This window comes from Elgaria multicarinata, chromosome 6 (genome assembly GCF_023053635.1).
Source record: "Elgaria multicarinata webbii isolate HBS135686 ecotype San Diego chromosome 6, rElgMul1.1.pri, whole genome shotgun sequence".
Classification (NCBI taxonomy): Eukaryota; Metazoa; Chordata; class Lepidosauria; order Squamata; family Anguidae; genus Elgaria; species Elgaria multicarinata.
In genome coordinates, this window is record NC_086176.1 from 16,474,335 (window position 1) to 16,492,751 (window position 18,417).

Here is an 18,417-nt window from a genome sequence, read left to right on the forward strand (position 1 = left end):
AGAGTTTTATTTATTTTCTTTCTTTAACACCTAAAAAAAGCCTCCTTAGCCTCTCCTCTTCGTAACACAGCTATGTATGTTTGATTGACTTCCCTCTGGGTAAGCATGCAAGCCCCAGTTCAGGACCATGGCAACCCGACAACAAGACATGGGTTCTTGGGGTGGCCTGTGCATGGTAAACAACCCACCTTTACGCTATTATGCTGTGAAACAAACAAGAGTGACAACCCATTGTGGGTTGTCGTGTCATGCAAACCAGGTCACACAGTCCTTATGCTACTTCAGTAATAGAGTCCTAACACTTTAATGGTCACATATGTAATACCTAAGATCACATTCAGTAATTTGAACCTATGTCTCTTTAGCTGAGACATTTTCTTGAGTGGCATCAACACTGGCAAAGTAAGAGACGTTTCCCATGTTGTCTTGCAGCTCAAATTCAAAACATGTTTACTTAAGTCGAACTGAACTTAGTAAGGCACAATTTCCTCATAAGGATCCTTAGGTTTTCAATCTTAATCATAGTTTGAGAGGCAATACCAAATTTTAAGGAGGAAACGGCTGCTTTTCTGATGATAAAAAGCAGCCGTTATAAACGGGCTCTGTGGGACTAGCTATCTTTTCATTAAGTGTGGCTAATTTTGCTTGAAGTGTAATTGCTCCCACTTCTTTCCATTGTCCTCCTCAGCATGCTGCAGCTGAAGACAGATGACCTTGAAGCTATCAGCTATTAGATACAGAAGCATAAGCCCTTATTGTCTGCAGCTTTTAAGATGAAGCATCTCAACCAGCTGATTTATCTTTCAAATTTGGTTTTAGTTATCTTGATTAGACTTCTCTATCAGCATATTAAATTAATATGCAAAGAATGAACACTGTTAAGTTTTGTTAAGTGCTACAAGTTTGATGTCAACCTTATATCTCGAGCTTGCTTGAGTATAAATACCAGAAAGCATGAGGGGAAAGCAGGAATTAAAACCTTAACACAATGGGCGAGTTTACATCTCAGGAAAAGCCACCTTGAAAATAATCCACAGTGGGTTGTTTGTTCACTTGCTAACCCATGTTACTCCTAACAGATGTTTAGGTGCTCTGTAGCTTGCCATGGCTTGTTTCCCCCTTAGTCCTCCCGCACCCAGTATCCTCGTACCTATGAAGGGAAAATTTCTTGGCTTTCCACCCAGCTCGGATCACTACCTCTTTAATGCCAAACTTTTCCATTCACAACTTTGGGGCGGTGGTGTTTCGGTGGGATTCCAAATGAGTTTATCTTCCCCCACACCCATGGTTTGCAATTACGCAATTGCCCATATTCACCTGTCTGCTATTTATTTTCTTCAGCAGTACATCAATGTGTACATAATATCCCCTCTATATTTGTTGAAATGCCACTCATCAGTTTCATCCTTTCACTGCATAACTTCTTAAATAGACACTTGTCAGTTTCCTCCCTCATTTCAGCTTCCCATGACATCGAACTCCGAAAGCGGTGGCTGAACAGAATGGCGCTGTTTGTAGTTACTCCAAAAACAGGTTCAGTTCCCCACCACCACCCTGTCTGTCACTCCCGGGTTCTCAGGGTGGCTTTGCATGGTTAACAAACTGCACTGAATCATCCATACCAGGTTCAGATGTTCCTTTTAATTGGTTATTTTGAGTGAATAAAAAGTCTCCTGGCAAGAGTGACCAAAGCAGCAGTTGCCACTCTAGCCCACAGCCAGCAAAACTCACAATGGCTGATGCCATACCAGTGGGAGGAATGGGAGTGGGGCGAGAGAGGTGGATGTGTCAATCAAACACACGGTTAACTAATAGTCAACTCGACACTGGCCTTAATGCACACCACAGTTGATTATCATCATGTTTTGTGGGGAGTACCCCCTTGATAATCAACCGTGGAGTTGACTATTATCCCAGCATTGACTATTGTGCTGTCTGAACACAGCCATTATCAACATGACTTGTTACAATTTAGATTTTTCTTCATTTGGATTAGAGGTATGTGTTTTTCTGCACATATCACCATTTGCCATGATTTTAGAACCAACATTCAAGCACCACAGAAGGGGTGCCATCCTCTCTGGGACATCCCTTAGTGCAATACATGATTACTTAGGTAAGCATTTGACAGTTTATTCTATCCCTGATCATGCTCTTCCTCAACCTTTAAAAAATCTCATCAATTACTCCTTGTGTTCATACACTCACTAATTCATTCATTACATTTATATCCCACCTGTTTTCCTCCAAAGCACTGAAGGCAGCCTACATGATAATCAACTCCACTTTATCCTCATAACACTCCTGTTAGGTAAGGTTAGGCTGAGAGTCAGTGACTGGTCCAAAGTTACCCAGAAGGTTCATGGCAAGTGGGGCTAGAACCTGGATCTTCGGAGTCCCAGTCTAACATTCTAACCACTATACCACAGTGGCTCTTGTCAATTTTCCCATAGAACTTAGATATTCCCCTCTGGATTTTGTGATCCGTTACACCAACACGTTTTCAAAATTCTGTCCCCCACCCTCCTTTTCATATTTTGCACATCCTAAATTAGTAGTGCATAAAAGCAAAATTCATCTGGTCAGGTACAGATTTGGTATACTGTTTCACACACACAGCCTAACCCTAGGCATAAATACAAAGAACAGCTCAATTATCATGGGAGAAGAAAGCCCACATATATTGTAAACAAGGGTACAATGTGTAAAGCTCATGATGCATGCTGAACAGAAACAATACAGTACAGTACACTAAGACACAATGCACGTAGCCAACTTTATGAAACAGAATTTGATAGCGTTAGGGCCAAGACATGCATCCCTCACAAAGAGGTCCACAGCAGCATGAATGCAATTGAGTTCTCATTTGAATGTACAAGGGCATGAGCATACCATATCAGAAAATTGAAAACTGGTATATTTATTTCGCATGTATTGTTTTAAGTATGGGGGCTTGGATGTGAGAAGGTTAACGTGGCTAGAAAAACCGCCGGTGGCAAAGTATGCCAGCCACATCTACTGTTAGGAAAACTATAGATAAATGGCCAAGAAAGGCTTTGAGATGGTTAGAGAGAATGACTCATCCTTCCCTGCCCAGCAGGAGTGAGGAGGGGAGCAAGCAAGGTGTGCATACAAAGGAACACAATAACAGAAGCTGCAGGGTTTTTTTTTAGTGTGACTAACTGAGCAGAGAACTAGCTTTGAGCTCAGGAATTATTCTCAGATGTAGGTACTTCTCTCTAGGGATCTGATATGGGAGCAATGGGGTTTGCTGCTGTTGGGATTAAGCTGTGCCTCCACTGATGCTCAACTGTTTGTGAATAACTTCAAATGTTACAGAAACACCAATCATCTCTTCATCCAAAGGAAAGCAAATCCAGGGAAGTGTTGCCCCTGTCACCTCTCACCACCTGAAGAATGGGAATGTGTAACAACGTGTATTACATTGATAGCCTGTTCTTCAGGTGAAAGAATTTCAGAGCAGCTGACACAGAGTTACAAGAGTCTCTCCACTGTATAGCTGTCTTGCTTCAAACCATATCCTACAGCTGTTGGGCACCTGTCTTGTCAAATCTACCCCACCCATTGGGGAATGAAACACCCCAAGAGCACTTTTCTTCCCTGCTTAGGTACCACAGCTGCCTGCAGCTGGGAAAGAAATGCCCCCACAGCCAAGTGGCTGAAACAGCACCATTTCCTCAGGCAGACTGATGATGCAGACAAAATGCAAATATCCATATATGAGAAGTGATAAAACTAGATATTTTAAATCACTTTTAGATCTTTTGGAAAGTTTCAGCTATTTGCAAGTTTCATTCCAAAAAGTCATCCTGTTAAAGTGAAGGAAGCGACATTTCCAGACTGCCCAATAACAAGTAATTCTCTTCTGGTCTTATATGCAAACTTGTTTGAAACCATAACTATAATATCAAACACATGGAATCACAAGTTTGTTTTCAAAAACAAAAGGAATAGCCCAAGCTTGTAAAAAGCCACTTGCCTATGGAGAGTAAGAATCTGTTCCAAACAACCATGAAGAGAAACATTTTAAGACTACAAAAAACGAAACAAAAAACACCCTCTTTTCTTTCAGGCTCTCAATAGAGCCACAATGTTTATTTGTTTATTTTTAAACAAGTATGCTACCTCTCTGCAAATAGCACTCAAGACAGCCGAACAAAAAATAAAATGTAAAGAATACTATAAAATGTAAAACCAGAAGAGTAACTAAAATAAAACCTGCCACAGTACAGAAAAAGACATGAAAACAGTTCTAACTGTGCAAATTGACCTGCAGCCAACTCCTATGTATCTTTACTCCGAACTAAGTCCATTGAGTTCAATAGCACATACTTCCAAGTAAGGATTCATAGGATTGTATCATTAGCCTATTATAAAACAAGGTCTTGTGCAGACTGCTGTCTGCCTGGTTTGATTGCCTCCATATCTCTTAGGAATGTTCCCTCTTAATCCTAAACTGCCCAGAAAAAGCTGAATGCACAATATTAAGCATCTCGGATTTCTGAAGGCCTAATTGACAGCCTTTATATCCTCCTACTAAACAGGAAAGAAATGTGAGAATACAGCTAATTAGAGTCAAACACAGCTTTATTATGGAAAAACACAACATAGTGAAGGATAAAGCAACCCAGGTACACACATCTGCAACCCAGGTAAGTCATAAGCCGATTTACTCGGAAGTACTGTCATGTTCAGGGGAGCTTACTCCCAAGTACTTTTCCATAGGATTCTTGCTTCTGCCCCAATGGTTTAATGGGACAGAAGATGCAATCTTATGCAAAAAATTACTTGGAAGTAATTTCCACTGAATACAACAGAACTTGCTTTTGGATAAACATAATTAGGATTCACTAAATTAAAGTTTAATACAGGTTTCCAGATGCAAGTGGTACTGTAGCATACACTTATTACCCAGAAACATACCAGTTGGAAAATGAAAAATCCACCAAAAGAATTTAATTGAGAGGGAAAAAGAAAAGCATGCAGTTGTCATTCTTGAACATGATATATAATTTCTGGGCCAATTGCTGAGGAATGGTCAACAAAAGACAGAGAACTGATGTGTAACTTTCTGCAAACAAAAACATACAGAAATAGCAAAGATACTCTGAGCTGAGAAGTAACCCTATATAAGGAGCTGTCTTATTCTGAATCAGACCACTGGTCCATCTGGCTGAGTACAGTGTACTCCTACTGGAAGTAGCTCTCCAAACCCTCAGCTCTCACAGCCCTTTTAAAACTGAAGATGCCAGAAACTGAACTAGGGTCCTTTTGCATTCAAGTTCTACCACTGAACTATGAGCCCTCCTCTACTAAACAACTCTCAAAAAGAAACTCTCTGCTCTACAGAAAATTCAGGCGTGAGAGTCCGCAACTGGCAAGCTCTTTAATACAGAGCTTTCCTTCATGTCACTGAGTTGCTCCATTTAGAGGTAAGATGGAAATGAACACCAATTTACATAACTTCCAAGAGCATTAACCTTTCAGACTGTGCCATTCCAAAAATGGTTAGGATAGATAATACATCAGAGAAAACTATTTGATACACTGCTTGCAGGAAAAGGCACGATTATGTGCAGCATTTGTCAGAAAGAGATCTAAGAGAGGCCTGCACAAATCTGATGTAATAAGCTCAATGCAGCCCATACCAGCCTATGTATCACAGCTTGGCAGGTGCCTACAGACTCAGGTAAGCAGCCAAAAGAGGGGGTTTATTGAACTCCTGGTAGACTGTCATACATTGTTGAGGGGCTGAAAGTTGAAGAGGCTTGATTCTGGTATAATTTAAAAGACATCCAAGAAAGAAATACAACTTCCAGAGGAATAGCCAGTTAACACAAAGTATTTTTACCAATACTTACAAGTTCTACATCATTTTGATCTTACTTTTACGCTGTTAATTTTATTGTCCCCTGTGCCTGTTTGGTGCATTCCCTTCCCTTTCTTATTGTTTTATTATGATTTTAATAGAATGTAAGCCTACGTGGCAGGGTGTTGCTATTTTATTGTTTCACTATGTACAGCACCATGTACATCGATGGTGCTATTTAAATAAATAAATAATAATAATAATAATAATAATAATGTTTGTTATGATATTGATTCTCTCCTTCTGGTTTCAACTTGTTGCTGATGCATTCTCCTCCCCTTTTTATCACAACCTCTTCTGTCTTTTGAATTAAGGCTGGAATCACTTCTAAGAGGAAAATTTCCAGAACTGAATACTTTTTTTCGAATTGTTCAGATTGAGTGGGTGTGAGAAAAGTGTGCCTGGTATAGTCAAACTGTCGCTTGGGCAAACAGCTCAGAAAACTATCACTCCAATATTATTTTCATTCACTAATAGCATTTAATTAAACAATATTTATGAGCTCAACAAGAAAGGTAAAACCATAATCTTTTATTATTAACTCTGAAGCTTCCTTTTTTGTGTGCGTTTCTTTGTGCCTTCCTTCTAGGTAAGATGTATATCCTGGCTGGGGAGAATTTTCAGTGTCTGCCCCATACAAAAACTATACAAGGGATGTTAAGAAAATGTGCCCTTGTAATTTGCCACCCACCTGTTCTTCCAAGATAAGACACAACTACCATGCAAGTGGCAGCCTGTACATTCCCAAGTGGGGCACTCAGGGACCCAGTTCGCATGCCAGCTGCCATTTTGCCTAATTACCTACTCAGTAATTGCCTAATGAACAGCCCATGGGTTATTTGAGGGCTATTTTCCTCTACATCAAGCCACGTCACCCAGGTTCAGGCAATACAACAAGCTTCACCCAGTGGGATAATGAGGCAAATGGCACCTGGCACACACCGTGGCTTGTTTAAGTGGTGATCATACGTATTGGGTCATGGTGTCCTTCCCTCTTTGACTGAAGGTTAGAGGAGGCTGTGCTCAGCATCACGACAACAGCATAGGAAGGGAAAACAGCAATGGCAGGTGAGTGGGAGATGCAACACAGGGAAGGGGATTAGCAATAATGAATGCTGCAGACTGCGCAACTAATGCCTAAAAAATTATTTCGAAGATTAAGACTCAGAATATTTCAACAAAAACAAAAAATTAGACCTAGAATCTGCATCTCTAATTTACCATAGGGATAGAGTCATCAAAAACAGTATTACATTGACTTCTAGGTTGTGGTATGACTACGTAACAAAGTCCTTTTATTCAACCTCAGTGGAATCAACATCAATGTCATGTTTCTTAAAAAACCTCCTACCTTCTCAGGAGACAAAAAACAAGGCCTGCTAAGTAATCCACAAAGCTTTATTTAAGCAATAAACATCTCTTCCCACCTGAAAAGAGTCTAATCTCTTGGAAACTTCTCTCTAGGAAAAGCTATGCAAACCAAGTGAGACAATTGTTGTTTCAAGGAGAACAGAAAGCCTTTTCCCAAAAGGCGTTAACTTCAGAGAGGTTAGTTCTGATGCGGCTTCAGACGCAATGCGAGCCGGGCTGACTTTCTCTCGTCTTCCTTCCACTCTGTGCATTTTAGCCTGCGCTGCACCCTAGGATCAGTTAGCCTGTCGGTGGCCTCTCCTTCAGAAGAATGTTGGCTTCCCACTGCCTCTGTATGATTTGCCCTTGACGAGATAAGGTCTGGAGAGAGATCAGGACCAGCTGGAGGAGAAAGCATGAGAGCTCTGTCCCCCACTGGTACAGGCTGGCCTGCGTCTGGGGCCGACTCCTCTACTTCAGAGTCTGATTCAGATGGATTATCTGAAACACCTTCTTCCAAAACAGGGGGAGCAGGGCTAGGCATGACGATCAGAGTCTCAGGCTTGTATGCTTCTGAGGGGAAGCTCGATCAGACCAACATCCAAGAAGCCCCGAAACAACCAACTAACATTTTTGCTTAACGGCAGAACTGTAATTAAAATAAGAAAGAAGTTGCAGCCAAAGAAGTTTTAGTGACGTCCTTTTCCCCTTCCATTTCTATCTGGAGCAGTATTTGGCAGAAATGTCCTTTAGAAATTTTTTGAGAAACCTTGATACATGACTGCTAGCTTTTATGAAGTCCATCAATTTTTCCCTTCCTTCCAAAAGACAACAGTCTATATAGAGGGGTGGGGAATCACCATGAAAAAAGTATAGTGAATTAACTCAACCCAACATCCAATTCTGTATCTTCAGGCAGACAATAAGAAGAAAGGGTGTTTCCCCTATAGAGCAAGTGATGGTATCGAAACAAAAGCATTTTAGAAAGTATATAAAACAATCCTAATATACATGATTCATGTATTATCCCCAGAGCTAGGGATCAATATCCAAATGTAAAACTTGGGCATGTTACTGGCCCTTTCTTCCAAATTCAGTTCTCTGGTTTCTGTAGAAACTTTGGCTCACTGCAAGATATTTTGACATGGAGATTGCAAAAGCATATACAGACATGGTTTGGGGGATTTTTCAATAAAAAAGAATTAATAAGGTTCCTGAACTAGGCCAACTTTATATCGATCAGAAATGTTTGACCAGAAACTGTCCCTCGAGAACCCTTTGTCAAACATTCCAGAAGTCAAAACGCACATTTTTACGAGGATTATAAACTCTCAAATAATAAAATTATGCCTAAACCTAAATATCTGAAAACAAAGGAACTTTGCACAGTTCATGCATAAGTTACTGAAATTTTAAATATCTTATTGAATATTACTTATGATTTCTTGGTTGAAACACCACTTTCTTTACTACTAGTGTACTTGACATTGTATAGGACACAGCCTTTCACTAGAGAAGGCTTACATGAATCTACCTTAGATGGGCATTAGAGCAAGGTCTAATGTACAGTAAAGAAGGGTTAGGTCAGGGTCAAGTGACAGGTAACTGAGATAAAACTGAAGAAGTTAGTCTTTAAAAACCTAAAGTGGTAAAGGAATGCAATGCAATAAGGAGGCTACATGCAGAGCAAGATAGAAGGGGAGCTAACAGGACACAGAGGTGGAGAGCTTCAGAAGTAAAGAATTGAAGCTTGAAGCTAATGAGGAGAATGACAGGGGCAGACTAAGGCTGCACAGAAGCTCCCAACCATAGCATGTAGGATTGGAAACCACCAGCAGCAAGGTTTGCATATGTATGCATCAAATAATAATAACAAGAAGAACATTTTCTAGTTTATAAGTAAAGTTTTCAATGAGCTATAAAGGACTAAAGTTAGGTAAATATGTAAACCATTATACTAGCTTAAATATAACATTCCTCACTTTCAAACAATGGGCCTGTTCAGAAAACATGCTAAGCCAGGTTAGGCTGCTAATCTTTTTGCAGTAAATGGTTAGTGAGCATGTTTAAACCATGGTTATATAAGCCACCATGGTTAAGAATGGCTCACACAAAACCCTAAGCCATAATGTTCAGTTCAAAATGCTTAACCACTGTGGTTTAGTGTGTTGTCTGAACGGGGTTAGTTTTTCTGAATATTTTATTAGGTTATTCTTAATGAAGTAATAGTAATTCTCATCTGCAAAAGGTTCACCTCCAATATCCTATATCCATTGTTTAAAGCATAAAACATAACCACATTGAACAAAAATTCTAAGTTGACTTTGTCCGCTAGCCAAGGGACCAGTTCATAAAGTATGTGTTATATCAAGGATTATGTGAAGGAAAGGGTTAGCAAAGTTATGAAAAGAGAGGCTAGGGTATTGGTTAAAATAGGAAAGAGTGCAAAGGGAGGAGACAAACACATTTGTGACAACCTCTGGGTGACAACCTTTCAAGTATTTGAAGAGTGCATTCACGTCTCCCGTCAGTCTTCTCTTCTCAAGGCGAAACGTGCCCAGTTCTTTCAGTCTCTCCTCATAGGGCTTTGTTTCCAGACCCCTGATCAACCTCGTTGCCCTCCTCTGAACACATTCCAGCTTGTCTGCGTCCTTCTTGAAGTGTGGTGCCCAGAACTGGACACAGTACTCAAGATGAGGCCTAACTAGTGCCAAATAGAGGGGAACTAGTACCTTGCGTGATTTGGAAGCTATACTTCTATTAATGCAGCCCAAAATAGCATTTGCTTCTTTTGCAGCCACATCACACTGTTGGCTCATATTCAGCTTGTGATCTGCAACAATTCCCAGATCCTTCTCGCTTGTAGTATTGCTGAGCCAAGTATCCCCCATCTTGTAACTATGCATTTGGTTTCTTTTTCCTAGGCGTAGAACTTGGCATTTATCCCTATTAAATTTCATTGTGTTGTTTTCAGCCCAGCGCTCAAACCAATGAAGATCACTTTGAAATTTGTTTCTATCTTGCAGTGTATTAGCTATCCCTTCCAGTTTTGTGTCATCTGCAGATTTGATAAGCATTCCCTGCACCTCCTCATCTAAGTCATTAATAAAAATGTTGAAGAGCACTGGGCCCAGGACTGAGCCCTGTGGGATCCTGCTCATTACCTCCCCCTAGTTGTGCTTTTAACCTGTTGGTTGTTTTATTGTAGTTTTAATTTTTGTGAACCGCCCAGAGAGCTTTGGCTATTGGGCAGTATAAAAATGTAATAAATAAATAAATAAATAAATAAATAGTTTGAGAAGGTACCATTGATAAGCACTCTTTGAGTACAATTCTGTAGCCAACTGTGGATCCACCTAATAGTTGTTCCATCTAGCCCACTTTTAGCTCCTTTGCTGATCAGAATGACTTCTTTATAATCTGCTCCAAAATTTCCCCAGGGATTGATGTCAGAATAACTGGTCTGAAGTTACCAGGTTCCTCCTTTTTGAAGACAGGGACAACATTAGCCCTCCTCCAGTTGTCCGGCACTTCACCCGTCTTCCATGATTTTGCAAAGATGATGGACAGTGATTCTGAGAGTTCTTCTGCCAGCTCCTTTATTACTCTAGGATGCACTTCATCGGGCTCTGGAGATTTGAACTCATTCAAAGAAATTAGGTGTATGCATAGGATTGCACTGTAAGGCCTCAAGAAGTAGAGCCTGCTTTCTGGAACAGACTGATATTAACATCGTTTGACTAATCTATGGGGTACTATTCCAATAGTTATCAGTTATTTATTATTATTTATTTAGAATATTTATATACCGCTCCCCATTGAAAAATTTCAGAGCGGTGCACAAGGTAAAATGAAAATAAAAACAGAATAAAACATTTAAAACAAAATTTAAAAAGAAGCAAAAATCAGAAATCCAAGGCTGCATGTTAAAGAAAGGCTTCTTGGAATAAAGATGTTTTCAGGAGGCGCCGAAAGGAGTACAAGGTCGGAGCCTGTCTGACCTCCAGAGGCAGGGAATTCCACAGGAGGGGCGCCACCACGCTGAAGGCTCTTCCCCTGGTGGATTCCAATCGGAGGATGGATCTATGTGGAACCACCAGGAGCAGGCCCTCGGATGACCTCAGTGACCGGGCAGGTTGGTAAGGGAGAAGGCGCTCTCTCAGGTATCCTGGTCCCAAGTTGTTTAGGGCTTTGTACACAAGTACAAGAACCTTAAACCTGGCCCGGTTGCGAATAGGCAGCCAGTGCAGTTCCCTCAGCAGAGGAGTTACATGCTGGAAAGGGGCAGCTCCAGACAACAGCGGAGCTGCTGCATTTTGCACTAGCTCCAGCTTCCGGAGCAGCTTCAAGGGCAGCCCCACATAGAGCGCGTTGCAGTAATCCAATCAGTTAAAAGGAAAGTGAAGAATAAAGCAGCAAAATGCCATTTCAAGATTTAACTGAACATTTTACAAGATTACAATTTTGTTTTGCTTTGATGCAAGCAATTGCATATCTTCTTCATCTGTCATTAAGATAAAGCATTTTTGTGTCATCTTCTGTTTCTTAAGGATTTAAATAAGTTAACACAAAATAGCAACTCTTTTTCTCAACACACACACACACACACACACACACACACAGAGAGAGAGAGAGAGAGAGAGAGAGAGAGAGAGAGAGAGAGAGAGAGAGAGAGAATGAACACTTGGGTGTTCTTTGCTTAAAACTTCTTCAAAAGCAGCTGATGCAAAAAAAAACTTCTTAGTGCAGCTACATTATTGCTCAACTACATCCAGCTCTATAGTAAATTACTCATGTTCCCTAGTTCCATACCTGGCTCACACCCTCTTGAGTTTTACGTAACATGGATATGAGCAATGCTTACTCATGGTGCCAGGACTTTTACATCTTTAAACAACGTAACTGGTTTTTTTTCCCCCCTGACCTTCCTGTTCAAGGCCATTTTAATATATCTGTATCTTAGCAAATTACAACAGATCAATGTAGTGTATCAAGATGATCACCAACTAATATATATGAATGAAGAACATACAGGGAAGAAAGCTGTTTCCTCCGATGGCAACATAAAAAGAAGAAACACTGCAGATACAAAAATGAAGCATAGCACCAAACTTAAGAAAGGCTCAATATGTCCAATAACAAATTCATTCAGGAGATACTTTATCCTCAGGATTCTATCATGGAGGGTAAGAAAAGCAAGACTCAAGGTCAAGACAATTCCTCCCTTGGCCCCATGATGCTTCTCTTACTGTAAGGATAAGGTACCAAACGAACCAGAGAATTCCCAATACCACCCAGCAGACACAGTGGCAAAGTATAATCAGAACAGGCCCAATGTGTGCACAAACAGCTGGATATGAGAAAAGAAGTCTGACCTGAAAACTATATTGACAAGGATGCCAAACCCACATTTCAGAAAGAAAGAATGCTTCAGACAGGGCTGAATGCATGCCATGATGAAAATAATCCAAGTTCTGAATACAGGGGAATTAAAATATTTGTTCAGAATGATCCTTAAGTAATTCACTATTTGTTGCAACAATATAATGTGGATTTCTAGTGGAAGGCAAGGAAGATGAACAAGGCAAGCAACAGAAACGTCACAACCTGGCCAGTGGAGCCATGCCCTACGCAGCTCAGTTTGGAACCAACCTAACACATCCTGCTTCCTAGCTATTCCTCTGGAAATTGTATTTCTTTCTTGGACGTCTTTTGAATTATACCAAGTTATGCTTCCAAGTTATCAAAGTTTTCTGCACAAGCTTGGGTGAAAGTACAGTGAAACCGTCTTACTCTACCAGCCTCCCAACATTGTGAGAGGTGTCGGTCTCTTCATGTGAGAAGAACTACTCTTCAACTATAGCACTTGATGATCATCAGAACTCAGAAAAGAGATAGAATCTACTTGAGGAAAGTGGACCTTCACACAAAAGTGCCTCAAAAGGAAGTCAGGTCTCACTCACACCCTTGCTCTGGCAGACTGCCTCATCGGGAGGTTCAGATGAATCCCATCACATGTTCAAAAGGGGCAAGTGAGTTAGTCATGGCCCTCACCATCTGCATGTGAGAAGGGGCCATATGTACATACCAACATGAGGTCCTTTTAACAAGTGGAAAATAGGATCCTGACAGGAGCAATATCCCACTGATGTGTAGGAGTTTTATGAGCACATTTTAGTAGTAGTATTAATAATATTTATTAATATTTATTTATAAAGCGCCATCATTGTTCATGGCGCTGTACAGAATAAAACAAAACAAGACTATCTGCCACATGGCTTACAATCTAAAATCACAGTAACAGACAGGGGAGGGAGGGGAAAAGCCAACCGGAGTAGGCGGCATTAAAACTAAAATATAGACTGCATGGAAGGGAGGGCAACAGCAAACACCCACAGGACTCCTCCAATGCAAACCCAACCCTCTCCTCAAAATATGGCCTAGTATGACCAAGCTACGATTGAAAAGCTTTCGAGAAAAGAAACATTTTCAAGCGAGATTTTAAAAAGTGAAATTGACATTGCGGTCCGCAAATGCACTGGAAGAGAATTCCAGGCATAGGGGGAAGTGAGCGAGAACGGGCAAAGACGAGCGAGAGGAGTGAAAACTCTTGGGCAGGTAAGAGACAAGGTGTTATTGGAGCGGAGGGTCCCGAAACATACATGGGGAATGCTTAGTATGGGCAGCATATGCATCAGCAGCAGGGGGCAAGGTCACCAGGCACAACCCCCACCCCCAAACAATGCACAAGGGACTATCTCTCTTCTCCTTCAAGGAAACAAGGCAAACCAACACATTTGCATTAGCGACCTACCTGCCTGCAAAAGCAGAAAGTAGCAGACCAAGGAAAAGAAAGGACTCAGGGTACCTTCACCACAGAAAGCCACACTTAAAAAGTGGCACTAAGGTTCAAGTCTTACCCTCATATCAATAGTGATCTATCCATGTAAAAGTATTCAAGAATGGGACTGACAACCTGCCAGTCCCAAAAAACATACAATTACATGAACACAGCTTTAATGTGTGCGCGTACACACGCACACAAACACACACTGTAGTGTAAAAACAGGTATTCACCTTGCCCCCAACACCAAAGGTAACAAAAAAGTAAGGTCCTACCCATTCCCCTCTAGTGAAAGCATTCCGACAGCAGATAAGGAAGCATGCAGCCAGCAACAAAAAACCATAAAGAACTTGCCAATTCACTAGCCTGCTCATCCACATCTACCTATGGGTGACACAAAATCTTGAATTATCAAGTATAACACTACCAATTCTCCTGGAGAGAACTGTTACTTGCTCTAGAGTGATGAGATTAGGCTGAAGACTGTTTTTTTAAAAAATTGCCCTCCTTCCATAGCTCGCCTATTCTCAAATATATGGGAAAGAATGGCAATAAACCTTCTTTCTGCCTCGCAGCCCACCAATAGTGTAATGCATGGATGGTACATTCAGTTCTTTTGTCCCAAAAGCCTATCCATTTCTAGAAACCCAGGTTCAATTCCCACATTATAAGGTTGCCATTTTTTTTTCCTGTCAGGGCTTCTCTATCTTTAACAGGTAGCTGACTACTTAACAAAAATCAGATGTAGTTTCTTCCTGGCCATGGAAAGGAAATAATAAGAAAAACTTTGGCTGCTAACTTTCTACCTGCAGAGCAGCTCATCAGGAGACAAATACCAGCAAGCCTGCAAGAGGAAGTCCTTTACATCTGTGATGCAATGGACAAGTTTTTCCCAGGATTGAAATGAAATTATGAGGAAAGCTTTACCTAATAAATATCAACCTCTCACAGGCTGCTGTGACAATGAAGGAGCTGTATCAGGGGGAAAATATTGCCAACCCTTCAAGGGGAAATCCCTTGCACCTCTCTCTATTACAACACAAGATGCTTTTCCTACACATAAAGTGATGCAAAACGCTTCACCTGATTGATACCAGCCTGTCAGGCAGCCTTTTAAGAAAGAGGAGCCCCGGCTTGGCATCCTTACAAGGCAAAGTCTCTCTGCATCTGCCACTGCAATGGGAAGCGCTTTCCCTAAACCAGAGATAAAGTGATGGGGAAAGTTTCCCCCAGTGAATTTCTGTTTGTGAGTATAGGCAGCTGTTAAAGGACAAAAAGGAGTCCGGACGTTGGCAAACCTGCAAAAGGAAGTTGTTTGCTTCAGCTAGCTTTTCCTGGCATGAGCTTTTTGAGTAGTGTGCAGTGACAGTCTTACAATGGCAGTTCCTACTTAAGAGTAGACCCATTGAAATTAATGGGACTTAAGTTGCCGACCTTAATCCATTTCAATGGGTCTACTCTAAATAGGACTAATATCTGAAGTGATGGTGAGAGGGGGAAGGGAAGCATTACCTGCTGATTTGATCTTTGTCAATAGGCAACTTTTAGGACCCTCTGAAAATATGGGGGACAGGGGCTGGCAAGGCTATGACGAGGAAAGGCTACTACTCACCCCAAAATATGGAGGGGAGGGGGAAGAATTAAATACTCCCACCCCCCACTCCCCTCTCTTAATGTTTCCCATACTGACATCTCCACCCACACACACTAGGGGTCGTGAGGCGATTCAGGGACCCTCACACAGCCCCCCCCCCACACACACACACGGTGTTACCTTCGCACAGGTATCCCGCCAGCCCCCAGATGAAGTCGGTGCAGCAGTGACAGAAGGTGGGCTTGGTGAGGGTCACCCTCTTGAAGCAGTGCCCGGGCGCGCTCCCACGAGCCGTTGGCGGCTGTTTGGGAGACGCGGGCGGCGTTTGCTGCTGCTGCTGCTGCTGCCGCAGCGCGGGCGAGGAAGACGACGGCGTGGGCAGCGAGCGGCTCTTGTTGCCTCTCCCCATCAAGGGGCTGGAAGCGGGGCTGGAGCCGCGGCTCCCGCCGAGCAGGGAACGGGCTCCGTCTGCCATGCTGCCGGCGTGACCGGGGTCGGAAAGCGCCGTTTCTCCGTCGCGGCGGCGGGCTGGAGACTCCCCGCCTCAGCAATTGGCAGGCGGGCGTCTCTCTCGCTCGCTCGCTCGCTCTCTCCCCGCCGGGCCGCCTCGAGGGACGCGTCGTGAGGAGACAAGCGGCGGCAGTGCCTCTCGCAACACTTCCGCCGCGCTGCCAGGGAAGCCAGAGGCGGCGGCGAGGAGGAGGAGGAGGAGGAGGGAGGAACCAGACGGAGGAGGAGAAGACGAAGAAGAAGGGAAGGGAGGGACGCAGAGGGCGGCGCTTAGCAGCAGTCTCCACCGCCGCAGCACAGCCGCCGCCTCAAGGCCGCCTCCTGCAGGGCCCCGCGACACGGTTGGGAAGGAGGCGGTAGTGCGGGAGGGCCGCGCAACAGCCTCGGCGTGTCGGCTCGGAGGTCAGCGGCAGGCAAGCCCTTGTGCGTGGGAGGCGGCCGCTGCTGCCTTCCCAGGCGCATTGGAAGGGTTGTATCCATCGTCCTCCTGGCAGGATCTACACTACTGCTTTAAAACGGGTTATTATCACGAAAAGAAGACGAGAAACCCCCTGTTGTAAAAGCGCCCAGAGAACAAAGGGAAGAATCGCCACGCACAGTTTTCAAATAGTTAAAAAAGAGAGTCAAACAAGGGTTCTACTGTGATGTAAATGCCGCGGCAATCACCTCAGTTTTGTTGCAAATCATCTATTTTAGACAAATTATCGGGGCAATATAAGCGTAACAAAGGGTGTAACTAAGTGGGACGCTGTAGTTACCACCGTAATATGCATCCAGTTATAATGTACATATACAAGGATACATAGAGGTGAATGGCCCAATATGACAAAGATCCCAAACTACATGTACTGTTGGGGCCCAGGCCCTCGTCTATACCATAGTGGGATAGCTCCTCATTAAATAAAAACACAATTTTTCGTTGATTCGGACGTAGGTAAAGTGTGTCACACTGCAGCAGCAACAGCAATTTATTTCCTGAATTATTTTTATAGTGAGTTATTAATGCGCACATGCGCATTATCCCATATACGATTATAAAGAGTAGAAGCCAATGAAGCTATAAATCTTATCTGCGGAGCTCTGCAGACTAATATAACACACAAACTGAGTGGGAGGGGGGAAACGAGGCTACAGAGGGAAAGGAAGGAGGCTGGCTGCCTGATTCCCGCTTTGTTCCCATTGCTCCTAAGGAAATTCAAAGAAACAACCTCCACAAACTGGGGGGGGGGGAGGGGCGAGGCTACAGAGGGAAAGGAATATATATATAAATATAGAAATGAATTTGTTTTAGGAAGCTTTCTCTGCGGAACTCTGGGAGAGACTTCAAACTAAAATCGGCGTGAACGAAGGAGGCAGCGGATTGGTGCAAAATCGGGAAATGGGCCAATCACGTTATCCTACCCTCAAAGCTCTGCCCACATGTCAAAATCCGACATAACTCCCCCAAAGACACACAGCCATAACGCGGTGCAAACTTGGACCCGATCTAAAGGTCGCAGTAAATTGCAAATGCAAATATGTGCATTATTGCAGTTGAAACCCAGCGCTGAGGCGAATGGACAGCTGCGTCATGTAACCTAAAATGTGAATATGCGCATTTAGGTCAGGGTAAAGAAGCCATATAGACATGCCCCAGGACACACTCCACATACAGTTTTCAAACCGTCATATCCTGCTTGGTGTAGATTTGAAGGGTTGTATCCATTGCCCACCTGTCGTAAGCCCCAGTCATTTCAATGGGGTCTACTCTAACGTGTGATACCATCCTAAACGGGAAGAAGCCCCGCCGAATGCTCTGGGACTCACCAGTAAAGAGACATGGGCTCGAACTGTGGGGGAGCCAATCAGACCATCCATTGCCCAATTGGCAGGCTGATAAAGAAGGACTTAAGGTAAGACCTTTGCTTTGTAATAGATGTATTCAAAACCAAAACATTGGTGCCATGGAAGGCACTTACCTCATGTTCAGAGACACAGGACCCTCGACTCTCATGTTAGAAACAGATGCTGGTTATCTTCACACAGAAAAGGCACTCCACATATGCTCAGGGCATTCTTGTATACTTTGCTGTACCTTGCAGTTCTCCAAGCAACTCAGGCTAATCTGCTAGAATTTTTGAACACTAGAGATGCTAATTGTAATGACAGATTTACTCCAAAGTGGCTAGGATTACAACCTGGTGAACTGCCCAGAGAGCTTCGGTTATTGGGCGGTATAAAAATGCAATA

The 18,417-nt window shown here is 42.7% G+C and overlaps 1 protein-coding gene across 1 annotated transcript in view; it reads right to left on the minus strand.

Annotated features, from left to right (window-relative positions):
- DGKQ (diacylglycerol kinase theta) overlaps positions 1-16,153 on the minus strand; it is an 85,211-nt gene extending 69,058 nt beyond the window's left edge. The window contains exon 1 of the mRNA XM_063129108.1: positions 15,859-16,153. Within this exon, the coding sequence (XP_062985178.1) occupies positions 15,859-16,153 (295 nt within the window). The remainder of the gene's footprint in view (positions 1-15,858) is intronic.
- Positions 16,154-18,417: the final 2,264 nt, after the last annotated feature.